General features: G+C 43.9%; 1 protein-coding gene across 3 annotated transcripts in view; it reads right to left on the bottom strand.

The window, feature by feature from the left end:
• Window positions 1-26715, bottom strand: part of SLC44A3 (solute carrier family 44 member 3) — a 98751-nt gene that overhangs the window by 15801 nt on the left and 56235 nt on the right. For all 3 annotated transcript variants that reach the window (XR_003912075.1, XM_029948607.1, XM_029948608.1), the window contains exons 11-12: window positions 22944-23100; window positions 20024-20107 (exon numbers count right to left, since the gene is read on the bottom strand). Coding sequence is in view for 2 of the 3 variants with exons in the window: in XM_029948607.1 (XP_029804467.1) it covers window positions 20024-20107; window positions 22944-23100 (241 nt within the window). In the remaining variant the exon portion in view is untranslated. The remainder of the gene's footprint in view (window positions 1-20023; window positions 20108-22943; window positions 23101-26715) is intronic.

The raw sequence follows: 26715 nt of genomic DNA on the forward strand, positions 1-26715 counted from the left end.
TTCTGCCTCATTCATAGAAACACACAGAGAAAGTCAAGCAAACTGAGGAAACAGAGGAACATGCTCTAAATGAAAGGAAAAAAACTCAGAAAAAGAGCTAAATGAAATGGAGATAAGCAATCTACCTGATAAAGAGTTCTAAGTAATGGTCATAAAGATGCTCACCAGACTGGAGAGAAGCGTGGAAGGATTCAGTAAAAACTTCAACAAAGAGATGGAAAACATAAAAAAGAACCAATCATAGTTGAATAATACAATAACTGAAATAAAAAACACACTAGAGGGTATCAATAGTAGATCAGAAGATACAGAAGAATAGTCAGTGATCTGGAAGACAGATTAGTCTTCAGCAAAAAGAAAAAAGAATATTAAAAATGAGGATAGACTGGGACACGCGGGTGGTTTAGTTGGTTAAACATTCAACTCCTTAGTCAGCTTGAGTCATAATCTCACGGTTTATGAGTTTGAGCCCCACATCAGGCTCTGCGCTGACAGTACAGAGCCCGCTTGGGATTCTCTCTCTCCTTCTCCCTCTGCCCTTCCTCCACTGGTGTGCTCTCTCTCTTCCTCCCTCTCTCAAAATAAACTTAAAAACAAACTTTTATTAAGTGAGGATAGGCTAAGGGATCTGTTGGGACAACTTCAAGTGAACAAACATTATAGGGTCCCAGAAGGAGATGAGAGATAGAAAGGTGCAGAAAACGTATTTGAAGATATAATGGCTGAATGTGTACCTAACCTGGGGAAGAAAACAAATATCCAGGTTCAGTTCCAAACAAGAGGAACCCAGGGAGATCCATACCATGACACGTAATTAATTGTCAAAGATTAAGGATAAAGACAGAATTTTTTATTTAAAAATTTTTTTTAAATGTTTATTCTTTGAGTGGGGGGGGGGGTGGGAAGAACACGAGCAGAGGAGGGCAGAGAAAGAGAAAGACACAAACACAGAATCTGAAGCAGGCTCTAGGCTCTGAGCTGTTAGCATAGAGCCCGATGCAGGACTCAAACTCAACAACTGTGAGCTGAAACTGGACGCTTAACCAACCGAATCACCCAGATGCCCCTAATTTTAAAAGCAGCTAGAGAGAAGCCACTAGTAACATACAAGAAAAACCTCATAAGACTGTCAGTTGATGTTTTAGCAGAAACTTTGTAAGCCAGAAGGGAGTGGCATGATATATTCAAAGTGCTGGAAGGAAAAATCTTACAACCAAGAATACTCTACCCAACAAGGTTCTCACTCAGAACTGAAGGAGAAATAGGCTTCCAGACAAAGAAAAGTTAAATGAGTTAGTCACCACAAAACTGGCCTTACAAGAAACATTAAAGGAACTCCTTTAAGTGGAGAACAAAAGGCCATGGCTAGAAGACAGTTATGAAAGGGAAAAGTTTCACTGGTAAAAGCACACAGGGGAACCTGGGTGGCTCAGTTGGTTAAGTGACTCTTGTCTCAGTTCAGGTCACAATCTTATAATTGTGAGCTAGAGCCCCATGTCAGACCCTGCCCTGAGTATGGAGCCTGCTTGGGATTCTCTCTCTCCCGCTCTTTCTGCCCTTCCCCCACTCAATTTTTTCTCTCTCTCAAAATAAATAAACACTTCTTTTAAAAAGCAAGCATACGGTAAAGGTAGTAGAGCAATATTTATAAAGCTAACCTGAAAGTTGTAAGACAAAAGCAGTAAAATTAATTATACCTAAAGAAATTAGTTAATAAGGACTCAAAAAACAAAAAGATGGAAATATGACAACATATACATAAAATATTGGGGAGGAGTAAAAAAAAGTTCTTTTAGAACGTGTTTGAACTTAAGTGACCATCAACTCAATATAGACTACTTTATCCTTAGGATGTTATGCATGAACCTCATGGTAACTAGAAAGCCTATAATCAATACACACAAAATAAAGTGAAAGAAAACTACACATAACACTAATGAAAGTCATCAATCATAAAAAGAGCAGGAGAAAAAAAAAAGAGAAGAACTACAAAAACAACAAAATGGCTATACATATATACTTGTCAAAAATAACTTTAAATGTAAATGGTCTAAATGTTCCAATCAAAAGTCACATGGTGGCGCAATGGATTCAAAACTCAGACTCATCTATATTGTCTACCAGAGACTCACTTCAGACCTAATGACATATACAGACTCAAAGTGAAAGAGTAGGAAAAAATATTCCATGAAAATGGAAAAGAAAAAAAAACCTAGGTAGCAATACTTATATCAGACAAAATAGACTTTAAAACAGAGGCTATCACAAGACACAATAAAGGGCCTTATATAATGATAAATGGATCAATCCAACAGAAGGATTTAATAATTGTGAGTATCTATGTATTCAATGTTGGAGCACCTAGATACATAAAGCAGACATTAATAGACATTACAGGAGAAACTGACAGTAATACAATAATGGTAGTGACTTTAACACCCCATTTACATCAATGGATAGATAGTCAGGCAGAACATCATTAAGGAAACAGTGCGTTTGATTGACACAATAAAGCAGATGGACTTGAGAGCTATATACAGAACACTCCATCCAAAACCAACAGAATACACATTCTTTTCAAGTATGCATGGAGTGTTCTCCAGGAAAGATCACATGTTAGGCCATCAAATAAGTCTCAATGGATTTAAGAAGACTGAAATCATGTCATGTATCTTTTGGACCATAACTATGAAATTAAAAATCAATTACAAGAAAAAATTGGAAAAAACACAAACACATGGAGGCTAAACAACATGCTACTAAACAATCAATGAGTTAAGGAAGAAGTCAAAGAGTAAATTTAAAAAATATATAAAGACAGGGGTGCCTGGGTGGCTCAGTTGGTAAGCATCCAACTTCAGCTCAGGTCATGATCTCATGGTTTGGGAGTTTGCCACATTGGGGTCTGTGCTAACAGTTCAGAGCCTGGAGCCTATTTCAGATTTTCTGTCTCCCTCTCTCTCTGCCCCTCCCCAACTCACGTTCTGTCTCTTTCTCTCTCAAAAACAAAACAAAACACATTAAAAATATATAAAGACAAATAAAAATGAAAACATAACAGTCCAAAATCTTTGGAATAAAGCAGTAGCAGGTCTAAGAGGGAAATTCATAGTTATACAGGCTTTCCTCAAGAAACAAGAAAAATCTCAACAACCAAATCTTACATGTTCTAGTTCTAAAGGAACTAGAAAAAGAACAAAGCCCAAAGTTAGTAGAAGGAAGGAAATAATAAGGATCATATCAAATAAATCAAATAGAGATTTAAAAAAATAGGAAAGACCAATGAAACCAAGAGCTGGTTCTTTGAAAAGGAAAACAAAATTGACAAACTTTTAGCTAGGCTCATCATGAAAAAAAAGATGACCCAAATAAAAGATGACCTAAAATAGATAAAATCTGAAAAGATCAATTAATAGTAACACAATTGAATTGCTAATCAAAAACTCTCAACAAACAAAAATCCAGGACCAGAGGAAATCACAGGTAAATTCTACTAAACATTTAAAGATGACCTAATATGTATTCTTATCAAAGTATTCCAAAAAAGAAGAGGAAGGAAAGCTTTTTTTTTTTTAACGTTTTATTTATTTTTGATACACAGAGAGTCAGAGCATGAGAGGGGGAGGGGCAGAGAGAGAAGGAGACACAGAACCGGAAGCAGGCTCCAGGCTCTGAGCTGGCTGTCAGCACAGAGCCTGATGCGGGGCTCGAACCCACGAATGTGAGATCTGACCTGAGCCGAAGTTGGAGGCTTAACCGACTGAGCCACCCAGGCGCCCCGAAGGAAACCTTTCAATACGTTGTATGAGGCCAGCATTACCCTGATACCGAAATCAGACAAAGACACCACACAAAAAAGAAACCACAGGCCAACATCCCTGTTGTACAAAAATTATCAACAATAGCAAACTGCATTCAACAATACTTAAAAGGATCATTTATCACAATCAAGTGGGGTTTATTCCAGGGTTATAAGGATGGTTCAAATATCCAGAAATCAATCAGTATCATACATTATATTAACAAAATCAAGATAAAAAACATATGATCATCTCAGTAGATGCAGAACAAGTATTCTACAAAATCAACATTTGTTCATAATAAAAACCCTCAACTAAAATGTGTTTAGAGGGAATGTACCTCAACCTATTAAAAGCCATATATGAAAACCCACAGGTAATATCATACTTGATGGTGAAAAACTGAGAGATTTCCCTCTAAGATCAGGAACAAGACAGGGATGTCCACTCTTACCACTTCTTTCAATAAAGTACTGGAGAAAAAAACCCCAAAGGACTGGAAGTAAGTTGTAGTGACAGCAATCAGACAAGAAAAAGAAAAGGCATCCAAATTGGTAAGGAAGAAGTAAAACTGTCACTATTTGCAGATGACATGATACTGTACACAGAAAACCCTTAAGATTCTACCAAAAAACTAGAACTAGTAAATAAATTCTGTATAGTTTCAGGATACAAAATTAATATACAGAAATCCGTTTCATTTCTATATACTAATAACAAAGAAGCAGAAAGAGAAATTAAGGAGACAATTCCATTTACACTTGTACCAAAATAAATAACATATCTAGGAATAAACTTAGCTGAGGAGGTGAAAGCCCTGATCTTAGAAAATTATAAAACATTGATGAAAGAAACTGTAGACACAGAAACAAATGGAAAGACATACCACAACCATGGAATAGAATATTGTTAAAATGTCCATACTATCCAAAGTAATCTGTAGATTCAATGCAATCCTTATTAATATACCAATAGTATTTTTCACAGAACTAGAACACCTAATGTCTGTGGGACCACGAAAGACTCCAAATAGCCAAAACAATCTTGAGAAAGAACAAAGCTGGAGTTATCACAATTCAAGATACACCATACAAAGCTATAATAACCAAATCAGTATGGTACTAGCACAAAATAGACACATGGATAGAACAGAGAGCCCAGAAATAACCCACACTTATATGGTCAATTAATCTATAACAAAGGACACAACAATATTTAACAGGGAAAAGACACACTCCTCAATAAATGGTGCTGGGAAAACTAGAGAGCTGTGTGCCAGAGAATGAAACTGTTATTACTTTCTTACATCACACACAAAACTAAACTCAAAATGGATTAAAGATCTAAATGTGAGACCTGAAACCATAAAACTCCTAGCAGACAGAGGCAGTAATCTCTTTGACATCGGCCTTAGCAACATGTTTATGGATAGGTTTCTGAAGGTAAGGGAAACAAAAAGCAAACATAATCTACTGAGACTACACTAAAATCAAAAGCGTTTACACAGCAAAGGAAATGATCAACAACACAAGTCAACACACACACAAAAACCAAATCAATTAAAAAATGGGCAGAGGACCGAATACACAGTTTTCCAAAAACATACAGATGGCCAACAGACACCTGGAAAGGTGCTCAACACTCATCATCAGGGAAATACAAATCAAAATCACAATGAGAATACCACCTCACCCCTGGCAGAATGGCTGGAATCAAAAAGACAAGAAATAAGTACTGGCAAGGATGTGAAGAAAAAAGAACCCTTGTTCATTGCTGGTGGGAACATTACTTGGTGCAGCCACTGTGGAAAACAGTATGGAGGTTCCTCAAAAAAATTAAAAACAGAAATATCACATTATCCAGTAATTCCACTATTACGTATTTACCTAAAGAAAGACACTGATTTGAAATGATAGATGCACCCCTATGTTTACTGCAGCATTATTTATAACAGCCAAGATACAAAAGCAATCCAAGTGTCCATCAATACATAAATGGGTAGAGGAGATGTGGCATATATACACAATGAAATGTCACTCCGTTATAAAAAATAATCTAATCTTGCCATTTGTGACATGGATGGACCTACAGGGTGTTATGCTAAGTGAAATAAGTCCAACAGAGAAAGGCAATACATATGATTTCACTTATATTGAATCTAAAAAACAAAACAAAGAGCAGAAACAGACCCATAAATACGAGAACTGATGGTTGCCAGAGGTGGAGGGGCACAAACTGGGTGAGGGAGAGCGGAAGACACAGACTTCCCGTTAGGGAATGAATAGGTCACAGGGATGAAAGGCCCAGCAGAGGGAAGAGAGTCGGTGGAACTGTAATAGGGTGTGGGATGTCAGAGAGTAATTGCACTTGAGGGAGCCCAGCACACCGCAGAGTTGTGGGATCATTATGCTGTACACCTGAAACTAGTGTGACCCCGTGTGCCAACTGGACTTCAATAATAATTAAAAAAAAAAAAGAATAAAAAGATAGAGGTTTAAAGGAGATGCTGACTCCCCAGAGAGTAATTTCTAAAAAAAAAAAAAAAAAAAAAGTTCCCTGCATACTCTCTCCCACCTCCTGATTCACTAGTGAGTTTCATTGTTATTCTGCACTTTACAGTGTCTGCACTGCCCCTCCTGATCCCTCTAATGCTGTTCCTTCTGCCGAGATGCTCCTCCAGAGCCCCAACTCTCTCTGTGAAGCTAATGTCTGTTGAATGTTAAAGGCAGATGCTTTTGGCAAACCAAGAATGTTTTCTCAATAATATTTCCTCATACAAAACCCACACTCAATGGCTTTTACCTTTGTTCTTTTGGCAGAATGTCAGGATTAAAAGGCACCCCAGACATCACCCAGAGACATCCTCTTATTTTACTGATGACGAAATGGAAATCTCAACAGGCCAAGTGACCAGACATAGGTGACAAAAATGGAACATGGATTAGGTCTTCACAAGCAATGCTCCTTCTGCCCAAAATCCAGAAAGCCAAATCAGGCAACGACATCTTGCTGAAACTGATCTGTCACTGGCGTGTGAGCAAACCCACCAGAACAATAATTTCATTAAAACCGATGAGGCATGTCCAGAATACAGGGTTTTAAAGGAAGTCCTGCCTTGGTCCAATAGGCCCCTGACCATCACAGAGGTCTCTCTTGTCCATTCGTCTCATTTGACCTGGACACAATCAGTGGAGGGAATGACCAAGGCAGAAGGGAGGTTTGATCTTCCATAAGGCAACATGAACTTGTGGATCCGTGACATGGGAAATGCTTGTTGTTTCTTTTCCTTTTTTTGACATCAGGCTTTATTAGGTAGAAGATTAAATAGATGGCCTGTCCCTTTTAGTGAAGACCACTAGTTTCCTCTCCCCTTTACCCTTCTGCTTGATAAGGAAGCCCAGGCAGCACAATAAAGTCACTAAGGCACAGATATGCAGTCCTACGGATCACCACATACTAGTGCTGTCACCACAGATAAGCTCTTCAGCCTCTGGGCCTCAGCTTTCCCGATTGTGCAAAGAGGATAACACCGCCCGATACGGAGTATCCCCGAGAGGATAAAGTAGAATGTCTACCATGGTGCCTGGCACACTGTAAAAACTCAATAAATGGCTGTTATCTACAGGCTTTAGAAGATTGGTTCTCTAGAACCAGAAAAGAATGCCCCGCATCTCTGATCTGAAGCGCAGGACCGTGGAAATGCCAGGAGGAGATAGAGTGTGGAAATGGGAATGTTTACATGTTTTCATATGTTGCACGCTGTGGGGAGATCATTTTAAGTCAAGTGTCTGACCCTTCACGAACACGTTTTTGGTGGGCTTGGGGCTGATAAGGCAAAGACTGACCTGCACAAGAAAGGCTTGGTGACAGAGAGCTTGGTGGACAATGGCAAGGTCGCTGGTGGCAGAGAATGATTACTCGTTTGCAGCATAGCTCACCCAGCTTGCAGCAAAAATACTCTTAAGAAAAATGCATTTGCTTAAAGACCCTGACTAGAAGTACAGATCTTTTCCTTCTGAAGCTTCGAAAGACTATCAGCCCTTCTGCGTCAGCCTCCTCCATCCATGGGCACTTCTCAGAAAGCAGGTTCCCTGGAAATCAGTCTGCAGTGTTGGTTAGTGCAGCTCTAGCGAGAAAGGTGGCTCTTCTGAGCTGGTATTTCTGCTTTCTTTATTGCCTCCCTGCTACTCTTAGCAGATGCTAAATGCTGTGAGAGGGTGGCACGAAGCCAGGGCTGGTCCTGAGAAAGTTCAAACCCTCATATTCAATCCCCCTTCCAACCACAGACAAGGTCGGGGCTGGGGGCAGGGCACCAAGCCGGGTCAGCAGCCTTGTGATCTTGGGACCTCACCAAGTTTCTTTGTTGCCACCTTGTTGGAGGCAAGACATGGGCACAGCAGACAGGCCCCGAGTGCCCTTCCCTGCCCCCTCCGAGATGCGTCCTGATGAAGGCACTTGGCCTCAGCTGTCTCACTGCCTGGATGAATGCAGTCTAGCAAATGCTCCTCACAGCCCTGCCCCAACGCCAACTGAGGCTGTCCGTGAAAGCCAAAAGGAGGGAGAAGATGAACCCACTTGTCGAACTGTCAAAGCCTGGATCCTCCTGCCAAAACTTTTAGGAACTGTCTAGATAAGGAAGCAAGTTGAACCCAAATTCCATTGCTCCCCTTCTAGTTTTCAGACCTTGTTTCTCAACCACCTATAGAGATGATAGCGTAAATGAAAGGAGTGTCCAGCGGCCGCAAATACAGGCATGTCGGCTTCCTCTTCCTCTGCTCTCTTGACTGGTTTCTTTTCTCTGTGTACTTTCCTCTTCTCCACATCTCCCATTCCAGAAGGACTCAGGCTCTGTGCTCATTCCCTTACTTGAGATTAGGGGGCTACTGAGGGCTCGAGGCAGGAGGATACCCAGTCTGCAACTCTTACTAGCTTTTGCTTTCCAAAATTTTAAGCTCTTACCTACCAGCAGAGAAGGTGAAGGAAGGGGATTCTCGATATGAACTAAATGTCTCAGAGCCTTAGGTGGGCATGTAGGTCTTCTTCCACCCCTAGATTAGAAAATGAGACTCCTCTGGGCTGAAGGAAGGAGGGAAAAGAGACCTGAGGGTCCCAACCTACAATCCAGGTCTTCTTTTTCTCAGCAAAGCGTGGAGAGGAGGCAAGACTCTAAAGGGAAGTGCTCACTTCTGGGGTCTGGGTTTGCCAGGAGTGAAGGGCTTACAGAGACACATGGCTTTTGGTGCTAAAACCTGAACCATCCCAGACAAAAAAGGAGGGTTGGTTTTCCCACCACTATGCTTCCAGGCAGTCAGGACCATGAAGAGCCTTGAAAATCACTCCTGCTCCCCAAACAAAGCCTGAAGATGGGATGTCATGAAGAGGAAAGGTGGATGTCTCAAGGGCAACCTTTGTGCATAATGCTTGAGGACACCTGGAATCTCCTAAAAGACAGTACGGGGATAGCCCAAGAGTAACAGCTCAAATTTACTGCCAGTCCCGTATAAAGCAGCTCAAAGTCAGAAATCAGGTTAAAAGGCATGATACAGTATTCCCCGCACATCTGACTTTGTCGTTGAGATTCACACCCATATGGAAGTCAGGCAAGGATGACACACAGGCCGGGGGCCCAGCGCACTGCCAGATTCCAGCCTGTGGCAGAACATGAATCAGTAACTGGGGCATTGATGGGTCTTGAGTTCCTCAATCACTGTGATGCACATCTTTCAGGTTGTTTTCTACAAATGCACCCTTTAGTCCCTGGCCAACAATCACTCTTTCCTCCTAACTAGTCTCAATGTCTAGGACAAAGACAATTGGGGGATGACAGAGGAATGTCCTCACAGCCACAGTCTTGCATAGAAGGGTACAGAAGAGAGGAGGGGAGGCACGAGTTTGGAGGTGAGTAGTCTGAGCCCATTGATGACAGCTGTTCCAGGAGCAGTCTCAGATAGAAATGACATGAAGAAACCTGCTTTCCATCATGGGGAAGATTAGATTTGGGGTAGGAACTACTTCATGGCTTAATTTCATTTCCCACACTAAATGAATTTGGGAACTGTTGAAACTTAATCTATCATCTTACATTTTTAAAAAGTTTTTATTTTAAATCCCAGTTAGTTAATATACAGTGTAATAGTTTCAGGTGTACAATATAGTGATTCTACATTTTCATACAACACCTGGTGCTCATCACAACAAATGCACTCCTTAATCTCCATCACCTATCGGATGGGCTAAATAACGTTTACGTTTCTTAAGCACTGAGGGTAATGTGGAGAACTAAGTTCCATCTTCCATTCTGAACCACCTCTCCCAACCCAGCCCCACTCCTGGCCATGAACTACAGATGGTGGCGGGCCCAGCCTGCCTCAGTGGCCCAGCAAGCATGGCACCCACAGCAGACACGAGCCTGTGGACGGAAGAGCAGTCTGTGTGCAGCTGCCACAGCCCCACATCAAGTACTCTTCATCAGAGCAGTAGTTTCATGGGTCACCTGCTTCCTTATTTATGAGGAAATTGCATTTTGCTAACCTCAAAGGCAGTTTTCAAAGACTAGAGTTAGAAATGCGGCCAATCTCCCTCAGCATATTTCCAGGGTGGTTTGAGCATGCCATGATGAGAAGGTACAAAAAATATGAAGCGGTTGCTTTACGGTTGCTCAGACTTGTGAAAAGAGACTTACAGTGAAGCAAATGGCAATTCTTTGGGACAGATGGCCTTTGAACCAGTGTTGTTGCAAAAAGTCCCTTGATGGACCTTGACACAACGGCCCTGGACTGCTGAAAAATGGGTGTGAAGAGACAGAAAATGAGTTCTAGATGCGGAAAAGAGAGGCCAAAAGCATTGCTGTGTGGGGCCTGTGTCCTTAACTTCAGCCTACAGTCCTTTCTGATGGTCCGGTCATGGATTCCGATGCGAATGTTGACTTTCCATCACAATCACCCTTCGTGAGGGGGAAGCCCGGGCATTACTCTGGACCACAGAAACTGGAAGCACCATGCTTAGCAGTTCGACTGCTCCCAACAAGCCGTTAGTCCAGTGGTTCTGGCTGAGGGTGGGTGGGGACGAGAAAGGTGCCTCTGGAGGAATTCTCTACGGACGCTGATACACTTCTAACCAAGCAGGCTTCATGAATAACCCCTGGGCTTAGCACTACTCCAAGTGCACAGGCCAGAATCAGAGCGCTTCACTTAGTGGGCTGATAATCATGAGAGTGACTGGTATTTATTCAGTATCTGCCTCTACATGCCAGTCACAAAACTGAGAGCATTGCAAACATTATTTACTTATAATAATTCTGGGAGATAGGTATTGTTTTACCCAATTTGTCTGGCATATGGTAGACTCCCAGTATTTGGTGAATGTATGAATCAACTAAAGTAACTAACTGCCCTCCTTCCCCTCACAAAAGAAACCAACACTGACGGAGCATGTACTGAGCCAGACACTGTGCTGTCTTATTTGTGTGTATTAGCTGAGTTGACCTTCTTACTGCCTATGAGACAGGTTTAGGAATTTTGCTTGAGGCGCCTGGGTGGCTGAGTCGGTTGAGTGTCTGACTCTTGGTTTTGGTTCAGATCATGATCCCAGGGTTGTGGGATCAAGCTTCATGTCAGGCTCTGCTTTGAGCACTGAGTCTGCTTGGGATTCATTCTCTCTCTCTCTCTCTCCCCCCGTCTCTCTCTCCCTCCCTCCCTCTCTCCCTCCCTTTCTCTCTCTCTCTCACCCACTTCCCCTTTCCCCCACTAGCTTGCTCTCTCTCAAATAAAATTTTAAACAATTCTTTAAGAAATTTGCTTTATATATTGGGGAACTGAGTCTGAGAGATTAAACCACCTGTCCGATGTCACAGTGAGTGGAGGAGAATAGGGCTGCTGGCCTTCTTCCCACTTTATCAAGCTTCTGGGAAATGGATATATGGTCCAGGCCCAAGGAGAGGGCAGTGGGGGAGGAAGAAGGAGCTCTCATAAGATATGGATAAATGTCTTCCAGAAAAAGGGGAGGGCTAAAGTGTCAGGAGAAGAGAAGAGGCTTGGAAAAAGAAGCTAAAAGCTTGGAACCATTAAGAGGGGAAGACCCCATCCTTCCCAGGATCCAAACATTCCCCACCCCCTTGCACAGGAGCATGGGACTGAGTTCGTGGTGCCCAAGGACTGGAGGAGATTTACATTTAGTTCTGCTTAAAAGGGAAGCCAGGGCTGCTCACATTGTGTCATGTGGCATACTTGTCTGTCCCCAGTGTCTCAGTGACACTTGTGAGGGCAGAGGGAGAGAAAAGGATACAAGGTAGAGAAGAAGAGAAAAAGCACTGACCCTGTGGAGGCTCTCAAGCCCACTGGACCCCAGATTCTGCTGTCATGAAGGGAGGGTTCCTACCCTGTGGAAGAAGTGCCCTAATGGACTGAGGGAGACCTGGGTTTGAATCCTGGTGTGGGGTAACCTTGTATTTGTGTTTCCATGGCCAGGTACCTGCTTTAGGGTACTACCTCTCATGTGCTCCCAGAAGGGGAGGCTGACTTAAGGTAACTTTGGGGGGTAGGAGGAGAGCTCAGGCTGGCTCCGCCCTTTGCCATTCTCTTTGGGATCCACCTGTCACTGAGAACGCACCTTCTCAGCTCCTCAGCCGTAAGCTTACAGGGGAGTCCCCAGAGGCAGGTCTACGTTGTTGGCCAGGCCTGGTAGAGGGTGAGTTGGTCTGTTTCAGGAATGAAATGTTAATAAACAGTTTCTACAATGCATTTTCTGACATGGTTCTTAGGTATTCAAGGTGATTTTTTTTTTAATGTTTTAAAGCATTTTTTAAAAGACTTTTTTTTTTTTAAAGAAATCTCTATACCCAACAAGGAGCTTGAACTCACAACCCTGAGATCAAGAGTCACACGCTCCCCCAAAACGAGCCAGCCAGGCACCCCTCAGGGCGATATTTTAAATCCTCTCCCTGACTCTTGTGTCTCTCGGTTGTTCAGAATTTGGACAAGGAAGAAGGAATGATTATTAGGTTTCCACAACTTCAACACTCAGCTCTGTTACCTCCCTCCTGTCCTAGAGCAGGCTGCTACTTAGCGCCTCCGAACCTGAGTGCATCACCTATTTTTTTTTTTTAAAGGATAATCATACTTTCCTCACAGGATTATCTGTGAGGATGGAGGTGGCTAATACAAGTAGTTAGCACAGTGCTTGGGACCTGTGAGTGCCCAGTGAGTGGCGGTATTCTTGTCTTCAGGAGTTACACCGCACAGAGAGTTAAAGTAATGATGCCGAACAGTTGTCTCTCAGGAGGGTTTTCTGATTAGCTGAGGGCTGCACACACAGCTTACCGTCCCTACCCCATGGTGACACAGTCACTCAACAACAGTAATTACCTCTCTGAGAAGTCAGAAGAATTCCAAGTCCAGAAGGACTTCAGTGTCCAACCTAAGATGGCAGCTGTCACTGGGCCTTAACCTAACAACAGGAGAGGCTGCTGAGGCCCATTTGGGGACAAGGGCTTTGGGGCCTCACCCTCCTGAACCGTGACTCTTGTCACACCCATAGCAGCTGGGAGCTGGGCTCCAGAGAGGCTGCTCTCAAGGAAGGCACATAAAGCCACAGCCCTAAGCACAGCGGGTTCTGAGCCATGCACTGGGCAACATGAGGATATGGTTAGTTTCCCCCCAGACAGTCTGGGGCCCCTGACAAATAGGCGTCTCCATTCCTTTCTATCTAAAGCCAGGGTAGTAGCATTTGCCACCAAACAGCTGGGCCGTGAGGATTACCACCGTCTATAAATGGGCCTTAATGTAAACGATCATATTGACACACATGTTAGCATCTTCCTAAAACATGCACACTTGGGGGCACTCTGAGGGCCCTGCCCATCAGCTGGCCTCCTCAGGATAGCTGGGGAGTGGCAGGACCCAGAACCGCTGTCACTGAGAGAAGGGCTTTCTGGAGTCTCTGCAACGACACTACCTATTATGGCAATGTCCGCTACCAAAAGCACTGTTTTGAGAACTTTTACATCATTCTCATAATCTAGCTAGAGAAATTGCACAATATTCATTACTGTTTTTTTTTTCCATGAGATGCACATGCTGCCCTGGGGAGAGGAGAGGAGTCACTGGAGAACTGCCAGTTGGCTTGGGATGAACTAGAACCTGACATGGACAGGTCACTGAGTGCCTTTGCTATTGATGGGCTCTGAGAAAGAGGGTCATTGAAACCACGGTAACTGCAGAAAAAGTCAGCAGTGGGGAGAGAAGGCTTTGAGATATTACAAAAATCAAGCCTGCCACAGAGGCTTGGAAGACAGAGACCAACACTATGTGCACTGAAAGAAGGCAGCGTGGGTGCAGGGGCGGGCTATGAAGCAGGGAAGGGAGAGAGGTGTGTTTTCCAGGCAGCAGCAAGTTTTTCTCTGCACTGGACTGACAGGATTATCTGGGGCTTTTCGAGCCCCAGTATCTGTTAGGAAGACAGGAAGCCAGGGGCATTTCTGACCAACTTAGTATTGCATGTCTAAACAGATGCCCAGGGACAGACATCCGTCAGTCAGCCAGCCACCTGCACTGCATGATGGCCCGCAGCAGGAAAGGGGGGACGTGAAAGCTGCTGGGCGAGACTGTGCTCTCCACTGGTGAGAATGACCGAGGTGACTGATGTCTCACCAGTATGTCATCACCAGCCATTTTATGTACACGCTGTTATCCCTGCGTAGCAGCAGTCCCCAGAGAACTGCTGGGAGGGGATGCAGCCACGCAGCCCCCTCACGTGCTCAGTACTCCCCAAGACTCTGAGTCCTCACCAAGGTTAAAAGTACAACGTGAAAAAACACCAAGCCTGTCATTTGGAACCTGATGAAAAACACGTGGTTCCCATTGTCCCCACTCCGCAATGGGGCGGTGTGGCTGCCACACGGTCTAGCGCTCAGCCGGGTACCAGAGGGTCAGAAAGCTATACGAACACCTTGGGGGTCACGTAAGCTGAGCCCCTCATTCCGTGGAAGCTCAGGAAGGTGGAGGGATTCGTCCCAGCACCACGAGGCAGCAGAAGCCAGTTGCTGTGACACCTGACTAGAGGTTTTCTTACCCAGGAGCTCCTTCCAGGAGACAGAGCGGGAAGAGCCACCCTAGATGGTTTGCCCGCTTCTTGTACCCCTGTTCCCACCTCTACTGGAAGAACAAAGGATCGAAGAGGAATGCAATGCTCAACATGAAGAAAAGACGGAGTGTCAAACAAGAGCCAAGTAGTCAACAGAGTGTTCATTCCCCACTTTGCTGCAGCCCAACTGCGTGAGCGCATTCACAAGCGTGGTGGCGTTGCCAGGCACAGCCTTGGCAGCCTGATGCCTTGACAGAATTATCAATTTGAGTCCTCAGGGAACTAAGTAAAACATCAATTTTGGTTCATAAATAGCACATTTTAGTAAGCGTTAGTAACACACTATGTACTTGACTGACTGGTTAATAGCTCTTTCTTGTACACAACAAGGAAAACCCATGAAATTTTGCCATCTGCCTAGAAGAATTGAAGCAAAAACATTCCGGAATGTTCACGCCTGTTTGGGACCATCAAGAAGAGTCTGGTGGCCTATCAGTAGGTTACAAACTTAGAGGAACATTGATCCAAAACTAACATCAGAGCTGGGATAGACATCGTGTCATCAATGGACAAGAGATGTACACTGAAGGACACATTTCCATCCGGAACTGTGTGTGGACGTCATGAGAAACAAGAGGCATGCCTGCCATTGGGTTAGCTTATAGAGCCCCACAGGGGAACTTCTCGGTTCAGGCTCCTGGAAAGTGCTGGAAGAGAGGGGGAAGCTACAGGATCTGCTCCACTGAAAATCTCTGAGAAGAGCCAGCCCATCCTCTCAGAAGCTTTGACACCTGACTTGCCAGAGGGGAAGAGGTGGGCCTGACAAGCCTTTTCTGGATCTATAATCGCATGATCATCCTTCCACCTTTTTGATGCCCCTAAATCTTCCTTGTCCTCTACAAAAATCTGCCCTGTAAAAGCTCTGCTCAACTGCCAGCAAACTGACTGGTCTGGACCTGGCTTGGAGAGAGCTACCATAGACAGTAGTTGTGACTCCCTCCTCGTTTAAAAATGCACAGGGGGGGCGCCTGGGTGGCTCAGTTGGTTAAGCCTCCGGCTTTGGCTCAGGTCAGATCTCACGTTCGTGGGTTCAAGCCCTGTGTCGGGCTCTGTGCTGACAGCTAGCTCAGAGCCTGGAGCCTGCTTCCGGTTCTGTGTCTCCTTCTCTCTCTGCCCCTCCCCCTCTCATGCTCTGTCTATGTATCAAAAATAAATAAAACATTAAAAAAAATTAAAAAAAAATGCACAGTGGTGGGGCACCTGGGTGGCTCAGTAGGTTAAAGTGTCCAACTCTTGGTTTTGGCTCAGGTTATGACCTCACAGTTTGTGAGTTTGAGCCCAGCACAGCGCCTGCTTGGGACTCTCTCTCTCACCCTCTTCTCCCTCTTTCTCTCTGCCCCTCCCCTGCTGGCTCTCTCACTCTTTCTCAAAATAGGGCTTAAGGGCTTGGGTCCCTTAAAACCGGCAAAACCGATATAGATTTATATCCTACCTCTGGTACTAGCTATAGGCCCTCTCAAGCCTCAGTCTCCTCATCCATAAACTGGAGATACCATCTCAAAGAGCTGTGGTGAAAACCAACAGCAATGGACATAAATGCAGAAGGAGTGCTTAGCGTTCTGCTTGTGAGAGAGGGAGTATTAGAAGCCCACTGCTCCTGCTGCTGCCACTAGCCCGTGCCCTCTAGCGGGTGCTCTGTGATCTATGGCAAAGTCGACCTCTTCTATGACATCTCTCCCAATCCCCGTGATTCCCCCTTCCTCGACTTCCCTAGTCCCGTGCCAGCTCTTCAACACGCACGTCTCCATGCCATTACATAAAGATCTCATGCAAATGCCTCATCACATTTCCCCATTCCTCAAACTAGCTTCTCAGCTCCTTGAAGGCCTGGCTTTGCAGTATATTGGCTCTTTCACCTCGGTCCCCTTCCCCTTTATGCCAGGGTTCAACCCGTTCCAATACACCACCAACAAGCAAATACGCTGTTGGATAAATAAACGGGCGAAGCGTACACATACAACTTTTTCAGGTCTGCGCATATTTGGTATTTACAATACAGAGAGACAAGGAATGAGAAATGATGAGACGTGGGGCTTCACCTCCCAGTGTGCAAGTGAATCACCGCCCGGCTGGAGGCTGGGTGTCCATAAAATGCAGAAGGTGCTGCCCGCCCCCCTCCCGGAGCTGGTGAAGATGGATGGGGCTTTTACACAGCAGCGGTGAGACACAACCAGCTCCTTGACTGTAAGTAAAGAGGAGCATCTGGGTTCTGATGGTAACAAATGCGGATCATTCTCTTTTAGCATTTCGCACCTCCGAGCGCACAAAACAAGGCAAATAAAATAGGCCTCAGCTCTTGTAAATCAGACTTCCAGAGAAATCTTCTAGCAACTCATGCCAGTGCCAGATTTTTCAAAAGGCAAATCTAAATCCTTTCTCACTTTAGGCTCCTTTCCCTTCCTCTCCTAAGGAGATCACAACAGCCCTGACCACCATTATATAGTAACTACCTTTATTCTTCCAATCTTTATTTCACTCTGCTTTCCAGTTGTTTATTTATTTATTTATTTAGAGTGAGAGTGAGTGGGGGAGGAGCAGAGAGAGAGAAGAGACAGAAAGAGAGGCAGTGGAGGAGGGGCAGAGAGAGACACTGAGAGAGCATCCCAAGCAGGCTCTGCCCTGTCAACGCAGAGCCTGACTCAGGGCTCAGTCTCGTGAACCATGCGATGATAACTTGAGCCAAAATCAAGAGTCAGATGCTTAACCGCGTGAGCCACCCAGGTGCCCCTCGGTAGTTGATCCAGACCAGAGGTGACTGTTCCCTCCCTATCAGTATTCACATCAATTCTTTCTCTTCCGTCTCCATGCTTCCTCCTTTTTCTCCATCTCCTAAATCTCAGGCCTCCCAGCTTTGTTCGTGTGAGCTGGACCCACCCGGTCCCCAGGAGTCTCCCCATGTGAACGACACTCTGACAGCTGCTTTAGGCCGAGGCCTATTACACCCACACCGGGATCGGAATCTGAAGGACCCATCCCTGTTTGCAACACTGCTTCACCACGAGCTGCACCAAGACTGGCTGAGCTTTTTTGTGACTCAGGGCAATCACCCTCATTGTACCTCTGTTACAGGGTCCCTCACCTCTCTAATGGTAATTATGGTGTGGCTAAAACCAGTGCTACTTATGATCTTGGGAACATGTTGAACTCCCAAGGGAAAAGGTATTTGGTTAATATGAGGTGGTGAAATTTCAGAATGTAGAAAATATGTCCCTTAAGATAACAAGGCAGAGGAAATAAAAAACATGGCAGAGGACAGTGGTTTACAAAGGGGTTTTAGCAGGCGAGCCCTGTCTTCACTGAAACCTTCAGTGGAATCGCACTCCTGGCTCAGAGAAGTTCTGTTTGGAAGGCAGGGCCAGATGGCGCAGGTGCGGGCAGAGCATACCGGTCTTCCTCCTCAGTCCCTGCTCTCCTCTCCTGAAGCGGTGGTTCCTACCACATCCACCAGGAGCCCCCAGGCTTCCAGGAGGGAAGGAGGGACAGGGAAAGAACATGAATTTACGTATACGCTGACAGGCGATGGCAAATCAACTTTAGGGCCTTTCAGGAGTACGTGGCCAGCATAGATATCTGCATATCAGTGGTCCCACTGCTTTTGTCTTCTTAGTGCATATGTTGCTTAGCCTGGATTTTCCTGTACATATATTTTTTATTATAATATATATTTTATATATAATGTATTTTTATAAGGCATCTCAAAATCTTCCTGTATATATATATTATTATTACATATATATTTTATATATAATGTATTTGTATAAGGCATCTCAAAATCTTCCTGTATATATATATTATTATTACATATATATTTTATATATAATGTATTTGTATAAGGCATCTCAAAATCTCTGCAGAATAAGTTGGTGTCTGGTTAGGTGCACATAGTTCTAGGAAGAGAGAGGCTGGCATATTACATCCATGACAAGACGTTCATACGACCCGCTTTCGCTTGCCACACAACCCACCATTCTGAAGGAATGCTGTTTGGTATTTTACTGTGTTTTACGCATGCTGGCTTAAAGCAAACCAAATGAAAACTAAAGACATTCTGAGATGAACTCCAAGATTCTTAAGAGCCTTAAAAATCTTACTTACTGTACGAAGATTACACTTTCCCCCAAACAATGAAAGGTATTCGCAACACCTCTTGTAATAAGACATCAAACACGGATGGTCTAATTAGTCCCTTTACTTCTGCTGGTGTATTTATTGGGAAAAGAGGCAATAATAAGGAATACTGCTAAGTGAGATTTCTGTGGACTTTTAAATTATAAAACAGCCTGCTGACTTAGAAAAATACTGCTTTGTGTAAATTTGACTCAGGGCTATTAATTTCCTAGATTATCTACAGAAAACCACAACATATATTTAAATTCCCATCAATTTGAAAGACTCGAGAAAGAAACATCTGAAATTCAAACAATTGCAGTATATAATTTTTCTGATTCTTAAAGGAATATTTATAGCTTGAAAGGGAAAAGCTAGTAAAAGATATAAAAATCAGAGAGGCAATTCTTTTCCTATTTTAGGAAAATTATAGTTCTTGAAGACGACATTGAAAATTAGCTCTCAGTTGACACATACTCATTATGCTGGAAGGCTCCTCCCCCTTTTGATTTTTAAGAAGAGAAACGCATTTCTTTCTGAATTTGAAGAATGGCTTTAATGATCTAAGATTCTAAGGTAATGATCCATAATCTACAGCCCAGGAGCCAGATCCATCAGACAGCCTGCTGTCCTCCGGCCAGAGCTAAGAATAACTTCTACATTTTCAAAACTGTTGAAAAAAAAGAAGAAGAAGAGCATTTCTTGACATATGAAAATTATATGAAATTCACATTTCAGTGTCCATGAATCAAGTTTTGTGGAACGCAGTCATGCCCATTCATCTGGGTCTTGTCCGTGGCTGCCTTCCTGTTCTCATAACAGAGTTGAGTGGCGGCAACTGAGACTGAATGGCCCAAAAGCCTAAAATATTTATACAATCTGGCCTTTCACAGAACATTTTGCTAACCCTTGAGCTGAGAGCCGGAGTCCACTCGAGGGCCCATGTGTGTCCCCGGGACATGTGGTAGGGTGCGTACCTGGTTGAGACGGCACAGGCATTTGTCAAGACACCGGAAACAGCAGAAGCAGCATCTGAACATGCACCTCGACCATGCGCTATGCTGGTGGGACCGGGAACAGAACCAAAGGAACAGAGTCAGAAGCACAGGAAAGAAGCAAGCAGGCAGTTTCTGCAGACACACAGTATGTTTCTATCTGAGATTTATGCACCCGGGGTAGCACGGGGTAGCAATTCTCACTCAGTGTGGGAGAAGTCCTTCTATTCTGTATATGCTACTAATTATTACCATTATTATCACTGATGAGTGAAGGGTCTCTCCCGTGGGCTTACCTTGTAGTGACTGCTGTTGACCTCAGCAAAAACAGATACAGGTTAGTCTGTATTTACTAGCAAAGGGAAGCCAAGCCTTCTGGTTCTAGTGAGACACAAAACAAATCTCTTTCCATCCTCCCCTAAGTGTTGTCAATTCAACGTTGCTTTTTCAAACTAGTACGTATACATGAAAAATTCACATCCCAAAGACAGTAAAACAAACAATGCATTGTAAAAACTAGTTATGTGCCCATAAAAAAAAGAATCACGTTTTCCTGCAAAACAAAAACAAAAACAAATCTATACTGAGACTTTCAGGGCTAAATTTCAAGGGACAAATTAGTCTTCTGAAATATAATTTGGCCATGTGTATAAGTCAAGAGTGAATAATTCAATAAAACTCAGGGAGGAGGGGTAATTGAGTATGTCCCACTCATTGCCTAGATTAAGAAAAAAATCCCCGTAAACAATCCCGAAATAGTGCTCTCTGAGGACCCCAGGGTCACTCAGCCTTATATGGACATTTTCTTAATTCAATCGGGTGAAACTTTATCTGAATACTTTTCAGCCTGGCTGTGGTTGTGAACGAGCCATTTCGTGCAGGGAAGATCACGCAGTGGCTGTGGGAACTGTTTCAACTGTAGACACAGTACGGGTCTCAGATACTGCTGAGGAAAACCGTATCTTTTTCACCTAAGACAAGACGCATTTCTCCAGTGCGGTCATCACTGAAGGGGAGTTGGCCCATGGATCCTTTTGGGATCTCAGGAGTGATAAATAATCGTTAGACCTCTGCCAAAAAGACCAGTCTGCTGACTTTTCTTTGACATTAAGGGAAGGCTGCTGCCCCAGAGCTTAAGGTGCTAGCTCTAGGAAGTAAGTTCCCCCAACTGTATAATAATTTGTGATCATCTATTGCTGATCCATATGATAAATATATTTGAAATTTAAAAACCCTGTTTTGTTCTTCAGAAAAAATCCTTGAGATTGAAGGATCAATTGGAAAATGAAAGAAGCAGAGTAGCTAGAGTTGGCTTGGAATTGGAATGCCTCTTCAAGTGACCAAAACGCATATAATTTTTTATCACTCAAAATTCAGCTCTGAAAACCTCACTATAGGACTTATTTTCAAAAAGTTAAACTTGATTATTTTTTATTTTTATTTTTTAAAGTTTATTTATTTATTTCTGAGGGAGGAGGAAAGGGGCAGAGAGAGAGGGACAGAGAGAATCCCAAGGTGGCTGACAGTGTAGAGCCCAACCTGGGGTTCAAACCCACTAACCATGAGATCATGACCTGAGCCAAAATCAAGAGTCAGATGCTCAACTGACTGAGCCACCCAGGTTCACTAAATGTGATTCTTTCTTAATTTGGGCACTGAAATCAGTATCTACAATGTAATCTTTCAGTAGAAATACAAGAAAATACTCTATGATCAGGGCAGTTTCTTAGCATGCACTTCATGATGAGGAAGCTAGATAGTTTTATGTGAAATTCAATCAGTTATTCCTAATTGATAATCTGATTTTCAATCTTGATTATGGACTTAAAAACAATTTAAAATGTAGTAAAAAATTTCCCTAATTTACCAAGGACACATAGTTAAATCTAAAGGTTAGAACCAGGTAAACTTGTGAAACCCTGACCAAGTCACAAGTACGGAGGTGGGGATGGGGAGAGATTACCATTGTGTGAGAACAGAAAAGTTGGGGCAAGGCCAGCCCTCCCTTGTCTGGCAGGCCAGAAATACCATGAGAACAGCTGTTTTCCTGGTGTTCTGGTTTCCACTGGCATTCATAACCAAATGTGCATGGAAATAAAAACCAGGGAGGAGAAAAACCCCCAGGCACAAAAGCCCTACAGTTTTCTGTCTTTTGAGCTGAGATTTAGGTCAACTTGTCCATTTCTCACTCGTAAGAACATTTGCTTTCTCTCCCCCGCACCGTCTCTCTCTCACACACATTCTGACACACTCACACAGCTCTCACACACACACACACACATTCTCTCACACACATATCCTTTCTCCTCCATTCTCTCACAACTCTCTCACACTCACACATGCTCTCTCACACGTACTCTCTCTCTTACACACATTCACAACTCTGCCTCTCGCTCACACTCATTCACTCATTAAAGCTCCCTCCTTCCCTCATATACATACAGCTTCCTTCCCACAGCATCTCTAGGAAACAGAAAAGGAATATTTTAGCATTAAAACAGAAATATTATTCCTATCTTGTAGTATATTTTCTTATTTAAAAAAACATGATACACGCCCACAAAAACGTGTCTGAATTTCATCTCAAAAACTCCTCCCATTTGGTCAGCATGGATATGAGAAGGAAAACCAGCTAACACAGATTCCCTCCCCACCCCGCCTCCACCAGCTTGTTGGCCAAAAAAAAAACAAAAAAACAACTCCAACAAACAAAACCATCAACAAAACAGAGGCGGGGGAGGAAAGGTTGCTAGGGGCTGTGTAGAGATGGGAGCTGAAGGACTCTGGAGCCTGCTGAATGCCACTGTCCCAGGTCCACATTCCTGCCCGGGGACCTGCTATCGTTTTCCAGTGATTAGTTTTTCTGCATCTCAAACACCCTCTGCAACAGGCATGACCTTACCTTGTCTTTCAGAGTGTCGTGAACATACTTGAGAATGGTTCTTGGAACCCTGGCCACAGTGATTAAAAATGACCCTTTTATGGCCGTTCCTTGATGGTAGCAGAAAAGAATGGAGAGAGACCAAAGGATTGGGCGATCAGGAGGGTCGTTTTTATTTCTGGGAACAGAGAAAAAAGGCAACATTTAAAAAACATCATTTAAGACCTCTCTCTGGTTCAAATCATCAATGGTACTAACATTTATAAAGCAGTAACGCAATAAGTATTTGGCAAAACTTTTATACTCCTTGGTAGCTAAGGTTAAATTCTTTCTTGCACTGATTCCTTTCATGACACTCCATGCTACAAACAAACAGAACAGAAAATTCCAAAGGAAAACAAAAAAGAAAAAAGTACTGATGAGTTAAGATAAACAAGCTTCCCTCTTTACGACACCTCCCCCTCCACCAAGCCTTTAAGTTGCCATATGTATAAATCTCATTTTCAGAAGCCTGATGATATAATAATTTCCAAGGTTTCAATTATGTATGTAAATACTGCCAGCATTAGCTTGGTGATTAAAACCACCACCAAAATCACATGACCGGGAAAGGCAGCCACAGAGACACCAGTGAGCTGGAGCTTAATGTTAAGGGACAGAAAATTCTGGCTTCCGCACAACTCTAGGCTCCTGAAATCCAGCTGATTTCTGCTCTGCTCTTTAAAGGTCACTTCAGTGTGAATCATTTGTGGAACTTGTCATGACATAGCAACCAAGAATGCAAAAGTCAGTTCCACAGGCGGGGGCGGGGTGGGGAGGAGGAAAAGCTGAGAAAGAACAGAGGGACACAGCCTCTGCCCTACCCCAAACCTGAAAGATAAAACAGTGGAGGGAGGGCTGGTGCAAGCCCTCCCCTGACCCTCTGAATTCCCGCTGGTGCCAGTTCTAGAAAACGAGGCCCTTTCCGAGAAGCCACCTCGCAGATTCCAAGTGAAGCTTGGTTTCTTCACAATGGATTATTCTACAACTTGCTCCAGTTGCTAAGAAGTCACTATGAATTAAGGTTTTGACAAGAGCCTAGGTTTTGAGGGAGAAAAGGAAGACGGCCAGAAATGTCTCAAGCATTGGCAATGGCTGTATTTTGCTGTTACCGAAATCATCCAGGAAGGAAAGGAGAACATGAAAAGTAATATTGGGAGCGGAGGAACTGTAATCCAATCATCCCACAAAAAGGGTGCTGTGTGTTTCAACTCAATATTATTGAAAATAGGAAATACCAAAGAAGCTATTGCTGATACGAATTCATTTTGATCTGATAAACTAGGAGACTAATACAGGCCAGGAAAATCTGACACATTTTTTCCCTTTCCTCAGCTTTTTTTTTTTTTTTTTTAAAGGAAGAATGTTTACTTTTCCATTTGGGAGATTTATGTGCCTCAGAACTTATTATCGTGCTCAGGAGAGGGTGCAGGGACAGGAGGACAACACCTGCTTTCCATCTGGTGGGGAAACAGATGATGCCTCGGCCCCTGTGAATGGAGGCTGTGGAGCCTGGTCCTCCGGGGTTTGAAGTCTGCGATTGAGTATCATCTTCCTAAGAAGGTTTGGCCGAGACAAGATTAACCATTTCAGGCAGAGTGACTGCCATGGTCCACGACACATCCCGGCTGCCATGCCAGGCTCTCTGGGGCTTGGCTGGAAGAAGATGCAGAAGTCCTGGAAGCTGGCTCATCATGTGACCTGAGAGACAACTTCAAAAGGTGGCCCTTTAAACTCAGGCCTGCTCGTGGAGCCAGGAGTCCTTTGATACCTGCCCCCCCAAACTAGAAACAACCCTACAGAAAAGGGTTAAATGAGTGGGGTGCCTTTGAGACTCCCACATTCTCTTAGACCCTTCTCCACATTCCAAGGTAATATCACCCTGTCATCGCTCCCTGCTGTGTTTGTGGCTGGGGCCTTCCTCCCTGTCTCCTTTACAACCTGCCCTCGGGAAGAGTAACGCAGTGCATGTGGCGAGGCTTGCAATAACACTCATCTCTGCATGTCGTTGCACTTGGAGAACGGGCTTGTGGAATGGCAATGGTGGCAATGCAGCGGGCGCATATGGGGCCACCCAGCCGTGGGCTATGAAGGAGCTGGGGCCTCCCGTCAGGCCTACCTTCCGTCTCTAGAGCATGCTGCGTGGGGAGCCCGTGCCACCCCCGTTCTGTGGGCGTGGCAGGAGGACCTGGGTAGCAGAGAGGACAGGGGACTCCAGGATGTGTCCCACAAGCCCAGCTTCCCCCTTCTTTTAAACTGCAGCTGTCCTGAGTGCTAAGGGTGCCCGGCCCAGGGCAAAGGGGCGAGACCTCAGCACGACACAGCGACTCACATCGAGGGGCAGAGTGCTCACCGGCCCCCTCCACCCAACTCCTGTAGCAGCTTCGGGTCATGATACCCAAGCACGGTACTGTATCTCCTCTTTCCAATTCTACAGAAAAAGGAAATTGTCTTTATTATGAAGAACAGGAGTCTCTAGCTGTCCTGGCAACTTCCTGTTAGGAGAAGGAAATCTGTCTGTCTCCTAGCTAAATTTTACAAGCTGGGTTGTTAACCCATTTCTCCCACTTCCTTCTCAGCAAATTGAGAGCAGCCAGGAGCCATCTTTTGTGTACTTGAGAGTGATGATGAAGTCACGCATCAAGGGTCCCTTCTCCAAGTGGCATGGTCCCAATTCCTTTCTATTAACAACCCCCCGCCCCCCCCCCGCCGGCCACATCTTTTGGCTCTCCCTGGTCCCCGCTTCAAGCAAATGGGTGTAAAAGAGAAATTTTACAGGCTGCCCCGTCCTGACACTTGATGGTCTTTGTATGAACTCTTCGGCCCTCATACTGCCTAAAAGAACAACAGAGATGAATGCATTCTGGCTATATTTACTCCTTAGCCTGAGGCTAAAATGAGATATGGTGAACCTTGAGATAAAGAAAAACCATAAGGTTTCAAAATTAGGCACAAGGTAAAAAAGAAAGCAGGACTCTTTAATAAGTTAAGTGCTTGAGTCAGTTATCATGCATTTTATTTTTATAAACGTAATATGTGAAATATCTTTTTCTGAGAGAGAGCGAGCGAGCACATGTGCAGGGGAGGGGCAGAGGGAGAGGGAGAATCTTAAGCAGGCTCTACAGCAGACCTGGGGGTCGACCTCATGACTGTGAGATCATGACCCAATCAAAATCAAGAGTCAGACACTTAACTGACTAAGCCACTCAGGTGCCCCAAAGTAATATGTGAAGTATCTTAGGTCAAAGAGAATGAGGCTAGCCAGGAAAGATAGCAGTTTGCTTTCCCCACTGCTAAGATTCTTTCCCTAGAGGTAATCTTCTAGCTATTTCTTCAGAAACTTTCCCCCTATGCTTCTCAATGACATGTTCTTTCTGGCAGGTCTTATTTTTTCAGCCTCTTATACTGTCTACTGACTTTTCACTTTGAAAGATCTTTATTGATGGTCTCTCTTATACAGCCTAAACATCTTCCCATTCTCCCCTTCTCAATATAATTATATTGAAAGTTTTAGGTTTTCCCCCAATTTTATTGAGTTGACAGATGACACTGTGTAAGTTTCAGTTGTACGGTGTATTGGTCTGATCCTTATATGCAGCTACATGAGTACCAGCACAGCAGTAGCTAACACCTCCACTAATTACATCATATAATCACACCCTTTATTGCGGTAAAAACATTTAAGTTCTACTCCCTTAAGAAATTTTCTTTCCTAATTTTTTTCTAACATTTATTTGAGAAAGACAGAATGTGA

This window comes from Suricata suricatta, chromosome 8, assembly GCF_006229205.1.
Source record: "Suricata suricatta isolate VVHF042 chromosome 8, meerkat_22Aug2017_6uvM2_HiC, whole genome shotgun sequence".
Lineage (NCBI taxonomy): Eukaryota > Metazoa > Chordata > Mammalia > Carnivora > Herpestidae > Suricata > Suricata suricatta.